The sequence below is a fragment of the Cladophialophora carrionii genome (genome assembly GCF_000365165.1).
Source record: "Cladophialophora carrionii CBS 160.54 unplaced genomic scaffold supercont1.3, whole genome shotgun sequence".
NCBI classification, from domain to species: domain Eukaryota; kingdom Fungi; phylum Ascomycota; class Eurotiomycetes; order Chaetothyriales; family Herpotrichiellaceae; genus Cladophialophora; species Cladophialophora carrionii.
The window spans coordinates 1,625,606-1,639,134 of record NW_008481828.1 but is presented as its reverse complement, the minus strand read 5'-3'; the positions used below and the strand labels follow the sequence as shown (position 1 = coordinate 1,639,134).

The following is a 13,529-nucleotide window of genomic DNA, read 5'->3' as shown; positions in this document are numbered from 1 at the left end:
ATCCTTCATTCTAACCATGGCTGAGCACCTTGTTCGGCCACTACTCGAAGACGGTTTCTCTGACATCACGACTGGCTCCACCGCCTGGCACCTGCAAGCCGCATAATTCGGTTACGAGTCGATGACTTGAACATGCGGTGGCAATTGTTGCGAACACGCCTCGAGTCATACGGCATAGATGCTGCATGTGTCATGCTCTGACCGAGCGTCTGGCAGGGGTTAGAGTATTCGTGTTGCTCTCAGAAGGAAGACGGTCTTTTTCTCCTCAATCTGAATATGGAAATGGGCCACACCACAGCAAGGCTCCGATACATAATCAGGGAGAAGACCTTGTGGCTCTAGTGACCAGCCGCACATGACCCCGTCGTACACTGCGTAAAGGCCTTACCCATCACTGTGCGTAGTCCCTGACCGGATGTCCGACATCCTGAGTGGCATTATCCTAGCCAGTGTCGCAAGGACGCGTTAAGCCAGAACCGCCAGCGTCTACACCATGCCTGATAGTGAAAGGTATTCAAAGAGGCTTAGAGGGAATGCAAGGCCAAATGTGGGGCGTCAGAGTAGAAGGGAAAGTTAAAGAAGATGATGGCAGTCGAAATGACGGCGTTTGAACCGATCTACCTATATTGCGTGGCTGCTTGGTCTATATTTTGGGCTGGCGGGACAAGATGAGCTGGAGGACCGATCAGCCATATTCTCTCCGCACTATGCACACTGAGGTTTTCATTGCCTATCCCTGGACTTTGACCCCATTGCGGTGCCCGTTTAGGCCGTTAGCAACACCATCTACCAAACCATTTGGCGTATCTTTGTTGGTCCCATTGCCCAACGCGTTCACATCTTCCGGTCCAGATGCATGCTTTACAGCAGTCGCCACTCCATTGGTGTTCTTACCATCGGTGTCGCTGTGGCCGTTCGTTTGTGGTCCGTTTTTGTGGGTATCATCGTTCAACACGTTGAGTTTCTTGAGACCATTTGAGATGCTGTTGGTTTCAGCTTCGATTGGCTTGTTGTTGACCGTGTACCCGGTATCGCTGGCATCAACGAAGGCTTCAAGACCTTCACCGTTGCGTGGATAGTTCTTCATGATGGATTTGTGATGCTTCAGAGCCGCGAACATTTCGTCCATCGAAACGTCGTTTAAGAACACACATTTTCCGAGCGGGCTTGGTACGGCAGCTCGGAGCTTACCATCTCGAGTCCTCAGAATCGCCTTTGTAGCTTTGTCGAGAATTTCTTCGTCGAACTGGTGATGATCCATTGACAATCCTGCTCGGGAGAAAAGGTTCAGCAGCCTCTTGTGGTCCTCGTCAGGTAGTATACCGCGCATGTTGGCCAAGGTAGCAGAGTACGCCATGTCGATGCTGATAGCATGACCATGGCGGAGTGGAACCTCCGGAACAAGTTCATGAAGGGGTGACCATCTAGGCTTCATCAGCTGCGGATTTCAGAGCGAGATCGCAACATACGTATGGCCGTATGCAATGACCCTGTCAAGCCCGATCTCGTGCAGATTGGGTGTCTCAAGCTTTAGCATCTCATGAATACCAGCTCGGTTGATGGCGTCCGCAGCATCGCGTACTTCCTTCGGCGCGCCATCGGCTCGGCCGAACCCAGTTCCGATCAGCTGCTCGCAATACTTGTCAAGCAACTCGAACGTCGGAAGATGAGCGCAAGTAGAAATCTTGATTAGCTCAGCGAAACCGTTACGGATTTGCGCTTCCGGGAGAGTGCGGAGGAACGTGAAGTCGAGGAATGTATGCATCGGGGCGTGGTAGGCACCGAGCCGGTTCTTGTAGTTGCCGTAGTTGACAGCAACCTTAATGGACACCGACGCGTCGATCAGGCCAATGACAGTTGTAGGTATGCGGATGTAGTTTGTGTTCCGCCGATACGCCGCGCATGCGAAACTATTGATTGGACAGAGGTTAGCGAAAGCCCCTCGACAGACATACAAGCAAGGAGATATATGGGCCAGAGTGCCTTGAAGTCATCTTTGGCAGGTGGTTTGTTTTTACCCGGCAACGTCTGTAACAAGTCCACCGCCAATGACGAGTACGGGTTCCTAGGGAGAGGTCAGCTCACTGGTGCACTACAAGTGGCGTTCTATCTCACCTTTCGAAAGATCCCAAACTTATTCATGGAATCGACAATGCTCAAGAAAGTGTCAATGGACTTGGCCTTTTCACCGATCATGGTCTTGTGCACATCGAGGTCAATGTTGTAGTGGTCGAAGTACTTCTGCATCTGCTCGCCGTAGACATTGAAGATGTTATAGTCCATGACAGCAAGGCAGCGTCCCCATCGTTGATAGCAATTGGCAAGCTCGCTTCTCGAGGTGTCGAAAACCCCGTCGATGAAAGTGAAGTCATATTCGATCTTCTCGTAACCTTCCACGTGGAAGCCAGCCGCTGTCTCAGCGACTGATGCTTTGAGGTCGGACATTTTCGCAAGCTTTACGAGGATGTGCGTACACGGCAGCTGCTGGAGAACGCGGTTGAGAGGGTGGGAGATTCACGAGGAAGACGTTTCGAACCTAATATAACAGTGTTAATATAACAGTACCTCACAACGGGAAGGCCGCCGCATGTGCAGGAGAGTTCCGTGTGGAAACGGCGCGTACTGGTTGTGATCAGACCCCGACCATACAACTCGACTTCCGTCTTGCAGAATAGGCCAGTCGATGAGGTCGACGATGAGTACATCGTCAGCCATAACCAGGTATTCTCGCAGAACGAGTCCACATGCGGGTCCAGCATTGGCACGCAAAACGCGGTGTGCAGAGCGCTCCCCTGGAACCGGCATTTGAGAAGTGTCAAACCAGAGTTGGCGCCGTTTTAGATTCAGGCCCGGCTCAGTGATGATGCAGAAATGAGATGGTAATGAGGTAAGACACCACTGGGAACATTTGTCCAGGGCATCAGGGATCGTGGTTTGGCCGTAGGTAGGCCCATACGCTCCCGTCAATCTGATCATTGCCAGGCACCCGCATCGCTGCCAGATCTTCCCGGTCGGGGATCAGGAAGAGCCGAATGGCCTGCACATAGAGCTCGGCAGCAGATGTCCCTGCCCAGGCCAGGGTGCTTCAGTGGGCTCCGATCTGAGGATCAAACTCCCGGCTGGAGGCTTCGGCAAATGTCATCAGAGGGTGAGCCATGTTTGGTCGACATCTGAGATGGTTGGTCTCTCGTTCAAGCACCCAGATGGAGCGAATGATGACGACTGTCGACGCCAGAAAATGTACGTGCTCTCCAAGACAGCAACATCTGGAAATGTTGAATTGAAGCTCGTCGCAGGCCAGCAGAAGCTAGAGAGAAACAGGACTAGCGCATTTCCCCCTCATTGGCTGCTCGAACATCGTCGAATCATCACCCCCCGCGTCTCTCTCGCCACGTCCCCCGGACACCTTCATCCACTGGTCCATCTCACCTGTCGGCATCATACCGACCTGTGTAACGACCGGACGATCGATCTCATACCTCGTACCGCATCTCCCTGATCTCCCTCGCTACCCCACGGCAGCCAGATCTGACCACACTTTATCCGTCACGCCTACGCCCTCTTCGTGTTCCTGCAGTGTAAGTCAGTGGCGCACCCTCACTTTGACTGGTTGCAATCACTTCCGAGCCTGAAATGAGTGTCACTCGAAGACATGGTGCTGTGGTGATAGGTAATCTGCATTCTTTCTTGCCGTCCCGCTCTCTCCGTTCAGAAGGGAAGTGTCCTCGACGTTCTTCTGGAGTAGACCACAAGCACAATCTTATGCCCATCATAGTTCTGCAACCTGGTTCTCTCCCAGAAATTCCGCGAAACAATGGCTGAATTTGATCCTCAGAAGAAATACCAGGAACAGGAAGAGACATTTGTACGGTCAAGTGGACGTTAAGGTGCGGACGCTACTGATCATTCTGCAGTTTGACGATGGCCGCGAGATCGAGCTCCTGCATTTCATCTACAACAGACCCGACATCGAGGACATTCGAGATTGCCCTCCTAAGGTGCTCGCTGCCATTGACGAATTCGCCCGAACGAAGAAGTACCTTATGAACGTTGGGGAGGACAAAGGCCGAATCGTGGCGGATCTCATAGCCGAGGTCAAGCCTCAGGTCATGGTTGAGCTTGGCGGTTACGTTGGATATTCGTGCATTCTGTTCGGAGATGCTGTGCGTCATGCTGGTGGCAAACGATATTTCAGCCTTGAACGGAACCCGGGATTCGCCGCTGTCATTTCTTCCCTGGTCGATCTCGCTGGATTGGGCGACATTGTCAAAGTCGTGGTAGGGTCCAGCGACGTTTCACTCAAGCGGTTACATATACGAGGAGACTTGCAGCACATCGACTTGATGTTCCTCGACCATTACAAGCCAGCGTACACGACTGACCTGAAGCTCTGTGAGGAGCTCAAGCTGGTCACTCCTGGGACTGTGCTTGCCGCCGACAACGTCATCAAGCCCGGAAACCCACCCTACCTCGAATACGTCCGCAGCACTGTTGAGCAGAAGAAGCAGGCCAGCAAGTCGGCTGCCACCGTCAATGGTGTCGATAGCCGTTTTGCTGATCGGACGGCAAAACAATACTTCCAGAGAGAGGGAGACGCCAAGCTGGACGAAACCAGGACGGGGAACCCGTTGTTGATATACGAGAGTAAGTTAGTGCGTAGTTACGAGCCTTCAGGCGTACCAGTGAGTGTCAATCTGCCTCAAGTCCCCCGTCAGCGCTAAACACGATCTAGGATGCCCTCGAAATCACCAGATGCGTCGGCCTGGCCGAGGCATAACGCGCAGGAGACCACAAGGTATAGACAGGCGGGCGGCCTTGGTTGGGAGAGCTACCTAGGTAGATACAGGTATACATCTACAATTCAATCCGGAGCCCAAGCTTGTCATAGTCGCAGTGATCCACAACTGGAAGCTATTATTGAGCATCGAAAATGACAAGACAGCCCTTGGCGGTCATTTCAGGTCTTTCTGTCAGCGAGCATTTCACCATTCCTCCTCTTCGTCTTCTTCCGAATCACCCTCGCGCTTCTTGACTCCAGCAGCCCTCGCTATATGCTCTTGATAATGCTCTTCATAACTAGTCCACCCAAGAGTCTTGACCGCCCATCTCGCCGCCGCATTAGCCTCGCAAAATGACAGGTAACTTCGAGCTCCACCCTCGATTTCGTGACGTCGATGACCCTGTGAACACCACTATGCATGTGAAAGCCTCTCACTGTCCTGCCACTTGCTCTAACTTGCCGTTCTGTCCATCGTTACAAACATCCTTGGCATCTGGCAGCTACGCGTAGGAGCTCGATCTCGCAACATCAAACCCCCGACACGAAGATGCTCGACGGTAACTCCAGCCTGCTCGCGCACCGGCTGCAGAATGCCGCTCTTCTGTTCCTCAGCCTTGCTTTCCTTCCCCTTGATACATTCATCCTCTTTGCGTCGTTCCTTTTCCGTGCCATCCTTCCGAACGAAGTCGAGCACCACCGACGAGAAGCGCGGCAAGAACATGGATTCCACCCGCGCACAGTCTTGGTCACCGGCGTGGGCATGACCAAGGGCCTCGCGTTAGCACGACTATTCCACGAAGCTGGCCACGACGTCGTCGGCGCGGACTTTGAACCCGACGGGGCCCTCGCGTGCGGGAGGGTCTCGCGGTCGCTGAAGAAGTTCTACCGCCTCGAGGCGCCCACCCAGAAACCAGGTACCCCTGCAGGAAATTCACCAGACAGGTATATCCAGAATTTACTGGACATTGTGACGCGAGAGAAAGTCGACCTCTGGGTCAGCTGTTCGGGCGTCGCGTCGGCGGTCGAGGACGGCATGGCCAAGGAAGTCGTCGAATCGCGCACGCCCTGCAAGGCGATCCAGTTCGACGTGCACACGACGCAGATACTGCACGAGAAGCATTCATTCATCAAGCACACCCGGGACATGGGCCTGCACGTCCCCGAGACACACGAGATCACGAGCCGCGCCCGGGTGGAGGCCATCCTGCGCGACACGCCGCCTGGGCGGAAATATATCATGAAGACGATCGGCGTGGACGACTCGGCGCGCGCGGACATGACTCTCCTGCCTAGGGACTCGGGCGTCGAGACGTCCAAGCATCTCGCGAGGCTCAAGATCTCGCCACAATCCCCCTGGATTCTGCAGCAGTACATCCGCGGCAACGAGTATTGCACGCACTCGCTGGTCGTGCACGGGCAGGTCAAGGCCTTCGTGGCGTGTCCGTCGGCCGAACTGCTCATGCATTACGACGGACTGCCCTTCGAGTCCCCGCTCAGTCAGGCGATGCTTGACTTCACCAGGCGGTATGCCGCCCACGGTGGTACGGGATTCACAGGCCATCTCTCCTTTGACTTTATGGTCGAGGAGCGCGACGAGAAGGCACTGTCCCCGGAAGATATCACCCTCTATCCCATCGAATGTAATCCCCGAGCACACACGGCCGTGGCACTGTTCAACGGCACGACGGCGGTGGTTGACGCCTACCTCTCCGCGCTGGATCTGGACCAGGACAAGGACAGTAGCAACCACAGCAATACTACCAGCAATACTACCAGCAATAACAACACAAATGGTACGGCCGCCACCCTCGTGATCCACCCGGCCCGAAAGGACAAATACTTCTGGGTAGGCCATGACCTCGTCACCCGCATCATCCTTCCGACTTTCTCACTCCTCTCTACACTCTCCGCAACCGCTTCTGGGCGCTCCTCCCGGTCCTCTGCTGCTTCTACCTCTGTCTCAACAGCTCTTCAAAGCTACGCCAAATTCATCCGTCACGTCGCCTCCCCCACCTGGAAAGACGGCACATTCCAGCGTTGGGATCCTCTTCCCTGGTGGTGGCTCTACCATGTCTATTGGCCGCTCCGGTTCTGGGACAGTCTCGTGCGGGCCAGGAAGTGGAGCCGCATCAACGTCAGCACGACCAAGATGTTTGAGTGTTGATTGTTGACAGTGGTTTTGGCTACAGTGGCGGTGTATCAATGACGAACGTGAGTACACGTATGAAGAAGATGTTCGAGTGTCAGTGTCAGTGTCAGTGTCACTGTTAGTGCTAGTATTATTCAATGTCTGAGAGGAAAAACCGGCGCAGAATCGATTTGTGGACTGCCATCCAATCTGCAAATCTCTTTGCTGGTCGTTCTCCCTCACCATAATTACAGAGATTCCTTCGAATACGAGTGGATGTAGGGTGAAAGTACTATTACCGAACTGGCTGGCTCAATTGTAACGAGTAAATTCTAAATGAAAGCTGCTAGATATATCCGTAACGATCGGTGAACCGATGTCAAACACCATAACCCAAATGCTCATGCCGTCAGCAGCTACGACATCTCATCCTCAAGGTCTCTCTCCCCCGAAGACCGCCAGATTCGTCCTCTGGAGCAGATGCACGTCAACAATTTCCGTCCGACTCGTCGCTATCGAGCCTTGGAGGGTTCTTCGTGCAGACTGCCCAAAGAGCTCACATCAACGTGGCGGGGTGTCCACGGTCGTTGTCTATCCAGCTTCTCGCTTTCGTACTCGATCACGCGCCTAGCTCCTTCGATGGCTCGACGTCTCGCAGCAATGAGCATCCGGGCCCGGACGTCTGCACTGTCGTCGACATCGCCATCTTCTGCAAGAGCACCTTCGAGGGCCGTCTGCAGTAGCCGTGTCAGTGTAGAATCAAAGTGGCCCAACATTTCTTCGGTGCACGCCAGCAACCAATGGTCCGCCAGAAGAGCGAAGACGTCCGTGTGCCCGGCCTTTATCGCTTCAAAGATGTACTTCTCTCCTCTTTCGCCCCTCGGGAAGACAGGAAGACGTTTGATTAATGTGAGCCCGATGTCTAAGGGGATCTTGCCATTCTCAGAGCGCGCAGTGGACTCCCACTCGTTGACTGGGCCCGTGGGAAACCCCTGGTTAGCTGAATCCACCTGGACCGCAAAGTAGAGCAAATATCTAAGGAATTGCACATCCCCGATGGGTATGCACCCAAGATTGCTTGATATAATAGGTTCGCATCTGCCTCGTGGTCCCGATGCTCGACCATTTCGGTGACGAAGGTTCGTATGGCAGGTTCCTGCACGAGGTATATGAGGATCCCACGCTTTCGCGTGGTGAAAGGACCACGGAGCAATGAGCGCGGTGGAAGGTAGTAGTTCTTTTCATTTTTGGTAGGGACAAGGTGACCGTCGTCTTCTGCATCGAGGGCTCTCCAGTCAAAGTAGCGTGATTGTCGATCGAGAAAGCTGAGTGCATATTGCGAGAAGGATAGAAAGATGGGCAACGAATTGAAGGTGAAGAGGTTAGTCATGGAGCTGGGTCCCATGTTGATTCTAAGCCTGAGGGTGACTGGTGACAACCTGGACCAATTTCTGACTTCCACCAGAGTGTCGGCGCAAGAAAGAGGACTGTGTATCCAATTCCTCCAGAGCTTGTGTGTTTCCCGAAGGTGTCTCCTGAACCTAGAGTCATCCACTGGCCCCAAGATGACGTGAGTATCTTGAATACGGTCTCTGAGGGCGAGCAGATACCGCCGGTAGATGAAAAGATGCAGGGCGTTGAAGCGGCCAACGCACCACTAGCCGCTGGACAGAACATTATGCTGTAACTGGGCACGCTGAGCAATGCTTAGGCGTGTCGGAAGCCTCTCGTGCCACGGCGCAGGTAGTCGATACCGATCAAGAAATTCTCCTGTTATCGCTCCCGTCAATAATTCCACCTCGCCTCCCTGCAGCTGCGCAGGTTGATCCACCTCGCAAAAGGCCAGGATCGCAAAAGATCGCGCGAGACAAGAGAAAGGGGGCAGTTGTTTCCGAAACTTGCGGCAAACATTGATAAGGGATAGTTCCCGTGAGTGCCAGAAGATCTCCTCGAGGATCTCTGCAGGCATGCTATCGAGAGATGAGCCTGATGGCTCTGGACTTGGGGCCGCCATGTCGGAATGAGTGTTATGTTAAGCGAGGGCCGTCAGCTGCTGAATAATCGTCTGGCAACATGAAATAGTACTGAAATAGATTCTGTGGATGTGAAATCAGATCTGGGTACAGTGTCGAAGAACGAAAGTTGTCATGAGGTATGGATGGTCGAAAAATAGAGAACAGAGAAAATAAAGGCAGGCCGCATTCTTGATAGAGCGGCAGGCGTGGTAGGCTCAAGCTGCAACGTGGAAGGCGGATACCAACGAGTAGGGCAAGTACAGTCTTTTCGAGACCGTGTTGCCATGTCGTATTTGCATGCATAACATGCTCGTCCCGCGCAGCATAATGCGTGGCTTCTATACATAGCCTGTAGACAGTCAAATCAGCCTCAGCACAACTTCCGATATACACCAGCTCAGACTCACTTTTCCTGGACCCCGTGAAGAAGAACCGCACAACCGCAACCTGCAGGCCGGCCATAGCAACCATCATAAGCACCTCAATCAAACTGAAGTTGAATATCCTCTGCTCCGTACTCCTGACCGTACTGAAGTTGCGATTCTCGCGGGTGCGGAAGTATTTCAGCATGCGAATGACTGTACTCAGTTGCCCTGTAACCTTGAATATCACATCCTCGAGCGCGGAGTATTGCTCCGGGGACGAGCCAGCCTTCTGTGGCAGGAGGGCGGATTTGGATTCGTCTTCGACCTGCATGCGCCCGAAGATCAGACTCTGTTGCTGCATGGAAAGCCATCATAGGAGCAACGTACCGCAACCTCGAAGTCGACCATCTTGTCCGCAAACGTCGACATCTCATTGTTGAAGCAAAAGCGGTACTCGCCAGCTGTCTGTGCTGTGAAGACAAAGTCTCCCTGCCTCTCTTTTTCTCCCGCCATGATCTTCTTGTCATTCGGTCCGACAACCTCGTAGTCAATGTCGAAGGAGCCGCCAGATTGGACCTGTGGTTTTCACGCGTCAATATCTCAACTGAGACGTCGATGCCATACTTACAGCGAAATAGAACGCGACCTTGGCCCCTTGTCGTTGGACATCCGTGAAGAAGCAGGCTTTCTCGTTGGCGGCCAGTTTGTATGTCAGCGCTGTGCCGTGGACGCTCGAGACGGCCAGAGCCAGCAGGCCGAGTAAGATTGAGGACGGCGTCATTGTTGAGAGATATGCTGGCAAACATGAAAGGGAGACCGCGAACTCGTCCAGAATTCAATGGGCACGCGATGGAAAAGTGCCACATGTTCGATCCAGTCCACCAATCAGAATCCGAGACTCTGCGGAACTACTGCCCCTTTTCACTCCTTTCACTCTTTCTTCACTTTCGACTCAGTTCGGTTTCTCCCGACAGCACGAGTACGACTACGACTATTGTGACTATCATTATGAGTATTCTTTCCGCGCGCAATCTCGTGCCTTTCTCGGCCAGATGACTTCCTGGAATCGCGCTCTGCAGGACGAGCTGTCGTGGGTCCGTGACCTCAGCCGAAACCATCCTCGTCAAAGGTGGAATTCCTCGATGATATGTGGTTCATCTGCTCCAGCCTTGATGCAGTCCAAGCGTCGTCGTCCATGATCTGCGTGGACAGGTTCGGCCCCGTCAGTCTCCTACTGGTCAAAGCAGAACTCGGCTGGGGTGGCGGCAAGTTGCTGGCAGCAGTGACTGTCAAGTCTCTGTGAGTTCGGGCATGTCCCCGTCGTCTCCTCATGGGTCGGATGAGCCATTGCATGTGTGTGCCGGGCTACGGTCCTGCTGTGTTCCGTTGTGGGTTGTTCAGCATCCCCGCGATCAGCTGCATGTGCTCATTGCCGCATAATGCGGCTCTTTAGAGTGACGTGACGCCAGCACCGCAAGGTGCGAGAATATCAGGCTCTTTCTGCAGGAAACAGTCGTCACAATCTGCCGCAGCCTCGACTTCGTCACACGCTGGATTGGTCGCAGTGATCGTAGTGTCAAACGTGTAGCTCGTGGCATGAACAGCCAGGCTCCGACTTCCGGAGAGAATCGCTCATGATAAATGCTATTCTGGGTATCTATTCTCCATTTTTGACCGAACCGTTGCGCAGTGGGATTGGATCTGTACCTTGCCAGACCATTCTCGATATCCACCAGCTCTTTGTTCACGTCCCTCATGGGCCGCTGATCAACCCAAAGCTCAATCTTCTTCTCCGCAATGAGACTAGACCCAGCAGTGTCTGCTGTGGGCGTAGAGTTCGCAGAGGCCGAAGACGCGGGCAGATGTCTCTTGCGCAGATTGTCCGATCCAGAAGTCAATGGGCATTCTTTCTTCCTTGCAGCGAGAAAGTGGGCGGCCTGCAGATTCATGGACTTGGACTTGGATGACTACAAAGATCCCCTGCCGCAGGAGATTCAAGAGGATCAGATCAAGGCTAGTCCCGTCTCAGCTGGATTGCTTGCTTAAGGGCTCGATACTCGACAGTCTGTTTCGGTCCTGAAAAATCACAAGCCGCGGCGATACGAGTACTTTCCAACCGATCAGCCATCTTTGTGCCCTCTTCAACGCGCTCTCTCACTCCGGCAATTGATTCTTTCCCCAACGGGCAGTCCGAGTGGAGTGGAGTGCATGTCATCTGGCACAACGACAGTGCTGTCCCGCGATGCTCAAGTATTCGATGCTCGCACCAACTGACCGGAAGAGGCATCTCCAGGCCGGAGCAGGATGAGATGTGTCGCCGAACGAGACTCGCGTTTGCTGTGACTCCCCAGACCTCGCTGATCCTTAGAAATTCACGCGAGTAGCATGCATTTGGGCTGGCACCCCAACGGGGCGGGATCCCTGGCTTACCGTAAGGGTTAACAATTCTCCTTATATTGAAGTCAAACTCAGGTAACACGGTTGGTGTTTGCATAGGTATGGAGCGCGAACGGACTCCTCTTCAAAATGAGACCCAGATAATTACACGAGACATACAGTTGGATTGAAGAGCGAGGCTGATAGCGGTTGAATCTCGGTGGACAACTGACGTCACGCTCGTTGGACGAGGCTGAGGATTTGAGACTTGGAAACTAAGTGTAAAGGCACGCGAGATGAGCTGAACTGATGGCTATACAAGTTATTACACCATAGGATACAGTCATTGACAGGCTTTTACTCTCCCCCGCCTGCTGGCTCACGCCCCGATGTCTCAACGTCACCTGGCTGAGAGCGGACCAGACGAGGACAATAGCATGCCACTCTTAAGGACCTACCTTTCGCAGATCAGGAGTCGTGTACTCTCAACAGATGCCAGCTCCGCGAGTGCCGTCCATGGAAAGTCCAATTCTGTTCTGGTCATGGGAAATCCGTCAGCAGACCTAGACAGTTTCATCTCAGCTGTTACCACATCCTACTTCTACAACCTCCAGAGCAATTCGAAACATGCCAAAGGGAGGACATATATCCCTATCCTGAATCTGCCATCAGTCAAAGCAACCGAGTTGTGGAGACTACGGCCCGAATTCGGCGTCGCCATCCGCCTAGCACTGGGCGAATCAGCCGACGCCATCAACCAAGGGAAAGCGGGTGAGCAAGGGAAGCCATCCGTGCTGGAAGATCTGATCACCATCGCCGATATCAAATCGGATCCAAACTCCCTTTTCCACCGCCTGTTCAGGGAACCAACGGATGCCGAATCTGCCAAGGGCGTCGAGAAACAAGACCTCTTCCTAGTTGATCACAACGCCCCCTCGATACCGGGACTCGCCGACAAGCTCATCTCCTCCCGCTTCACGGTGACAGGCTGCATCGACCACCACGTCGACGAGGACCATGTCCCCAGAGACGCGACCCCACGGATCGTCACCACCGGCATAGGAAGCTGCACAAGCCTAGTGATCAAGTATCTCCGCGACAAAGCGCTGTGGCCGTCTGAGCCACCATCCTCACAATCCCAAGCACTGCAGAATATCTGCAAACTCGCGCTCGCACCCATACTGATCGACACGGCGAACCTCAAAGCCACCGGCGACAAATGCTCAGACACAGACCGCGAGGCCGTCAAGTTCCTCGAATCGGTCATCACCCGCGCCCCTGCCCAGGGCGTGCAAGCAGCAGCATCCACACCTACGCCCACGCAGGAATGGCACCGCGACGCTTTCCACTCCGCGGTTGCGACGGCGAAATCCAACTCCCTGGACCTGCTCTCCATGCAGGAGATATTCGACCGCGACTATAAAGTCTGGAGCGAACGTACTTCCTCTGGCCGGGACATGAATATCGGCATCTCGAGCCTGGTTCGGCCGTTGTCCTGGCTCGCCAAGCACGCGGGGGGTGTGGACGAGTTCCTCGCCGAGATCGAGACCTTCGCCAGAAATCCCGAGAGGAGGTTGGGCGTGTTCTGCATGTTGACCCGGACGGGCGACGGGCGTAAAGAAGTGGTGGTCCTGGCGTTCGACGAGGCCGTCAAAGGCCTGGTAGAGAGGTTCGAGCGCCAAAGCCAGAGTGGTGAGCTGCAGCTCCAACGTTGGGATGGGGATGACACCCTCGAGCGGGCGCTGGGGCAGAAGTTCGGACACAGAGGAGAGTACAAGATCTGGTTCATGGGCGACACGAGCAAGAGTCGGAAACAGGTCGGGCCGCTTTTGAGAGAGGTGGTGCGTGGTATGTGAGCGTCTTCA

General features: G+C 54.0%; 7 protein-coding genes across 7 annotated transcripts; 4 read left to right on the top strand and 3 right to left on the bottom strand.

Annotated features, from left to right (window-relative positions):
• Positions 1–730: 730 nt before the first annotated feature.
• On the bottom strand, positions 731–2,445 carry G647_03988 (uncharacterized protein; the record flags this gene model as incomplete). Its single annotated transcript, XM_008728333.1, has 4 exons — positions 731–1,424; positions 1,470–1,910; positions 2,019–2,065; positions 2,116–2,445. The coding sequence occupies 4 exons, from the start codon at positions 2,443–2,445 to the stop codon at positions 731–733; spliced, it is 1,512 nt and encodes a 503-aa protein (XP_008726555.1).
• Positions 2,446–3,814: 1,369 nt separating this feature from the next.
• Positions 3,815–4,777, top strand: G647_03987 (uncharacterized protein; the record flags this gene model as incomplete). The annotated part of the gene is made up of 3 exons (XM_008728332.1): positions 3,815–3,865; positions 3,915–4,682; positions 4,733–4,777. The coding sequence occupies 3 exons, from the start codon at positions 3,815–3,817 to the stop codon at positions 4,775–4,777; spliced, it is 864 nt and encodes a 287-aa protein (XP_008726554.1).
• A 550-nt stretch (positions 4,778–5,327) lies between these two features.
• G647_03986 (uncharacterized protein) lies at positions 5,328–6,944 on the top strand (the record flags this gene model as incomplete). Its single annotated transcript, XM_008728331.1, has 1 exon — positions 5,328–6,944. One exon carries the CDS (start codon positions 5,328–5,330, stop codon positions 6,942–6,944), a length of 1,617 nt encoding a protein of 538 aa, XP_008726553.1.
• Positions 6,945–7,420: 476 nt separating this feature from the next.
• On the bottom strand, positions 7,421–8,313 carry G647_03985 (uncharacterized protein; the record flags this gene model as incomplete). Its single annotated transcript, XM_008728330.1, has 2 exons — positions 7,421–7,881; positions 7,977–8,313. 2 exons carry the CDS (start codon positions 8,311–8,313, stop codon positions 7,421–7,423), a joined length of 798 nt encoding a protein of 265 aa, XP_008726552.1.
• A 948-nt stretch (positions 8,314–9,261) lies between these two features.
• Positions 9,262–10,069, bottom strand: G647_03984 (uncharacterized protein; the record flags this gene model as incomplete). Its single annotated transcript, XM_008728329.1, has 4 exons — positions 9,262–9,272; positions 9,331–9,613; positions 9,676–9,864; positions 9,917–10,069. The coding sequence occupies 4 exons, from the start codon at positions 10,067–10,069 to the stop codon at positions 9,262–9,264; spliced, it is 636 nt and encodes a 211-aa protein (XP_008726551.1).
• Positions 10,070–11,085: 1,016 nt separating this feature from the next.
• On the top strand, positions 11,086–11,334 carry G647_03983 (uncharacterized protein; the record flags this gene model as incomplete). Its single annotated transcript, XM_008728328.1, has 1 exon — positions 11,086–11,334. The coding sequence occupies one exon, from the start codon at positions 11,086–11,088 to the stop codon at positions 11,332–11,334; it is 249 nt and encodes an 82-aa protein (XP_008726550.1).
• Positions 11,335–12,053: 719 nt separating this feature from the next.
• G647_03982 (uncharacterized protein) lies at positions 12,054–13,520 on the top strand (the record flags this gene model as incomplete). Its single annotated transcript, XM_008728327.1, has 1 exon — positions 12,054–13,520. One exon carries the CDS (start codon positions 12,054–12,056, stop codon positions 13,518–13,520), a length of 1,467 nt encoding a protein of 488 aa, XP_008726549.1.
• Between the last annotated feature and the right edge of the window lie 9 nt (positions 13,521–13,529).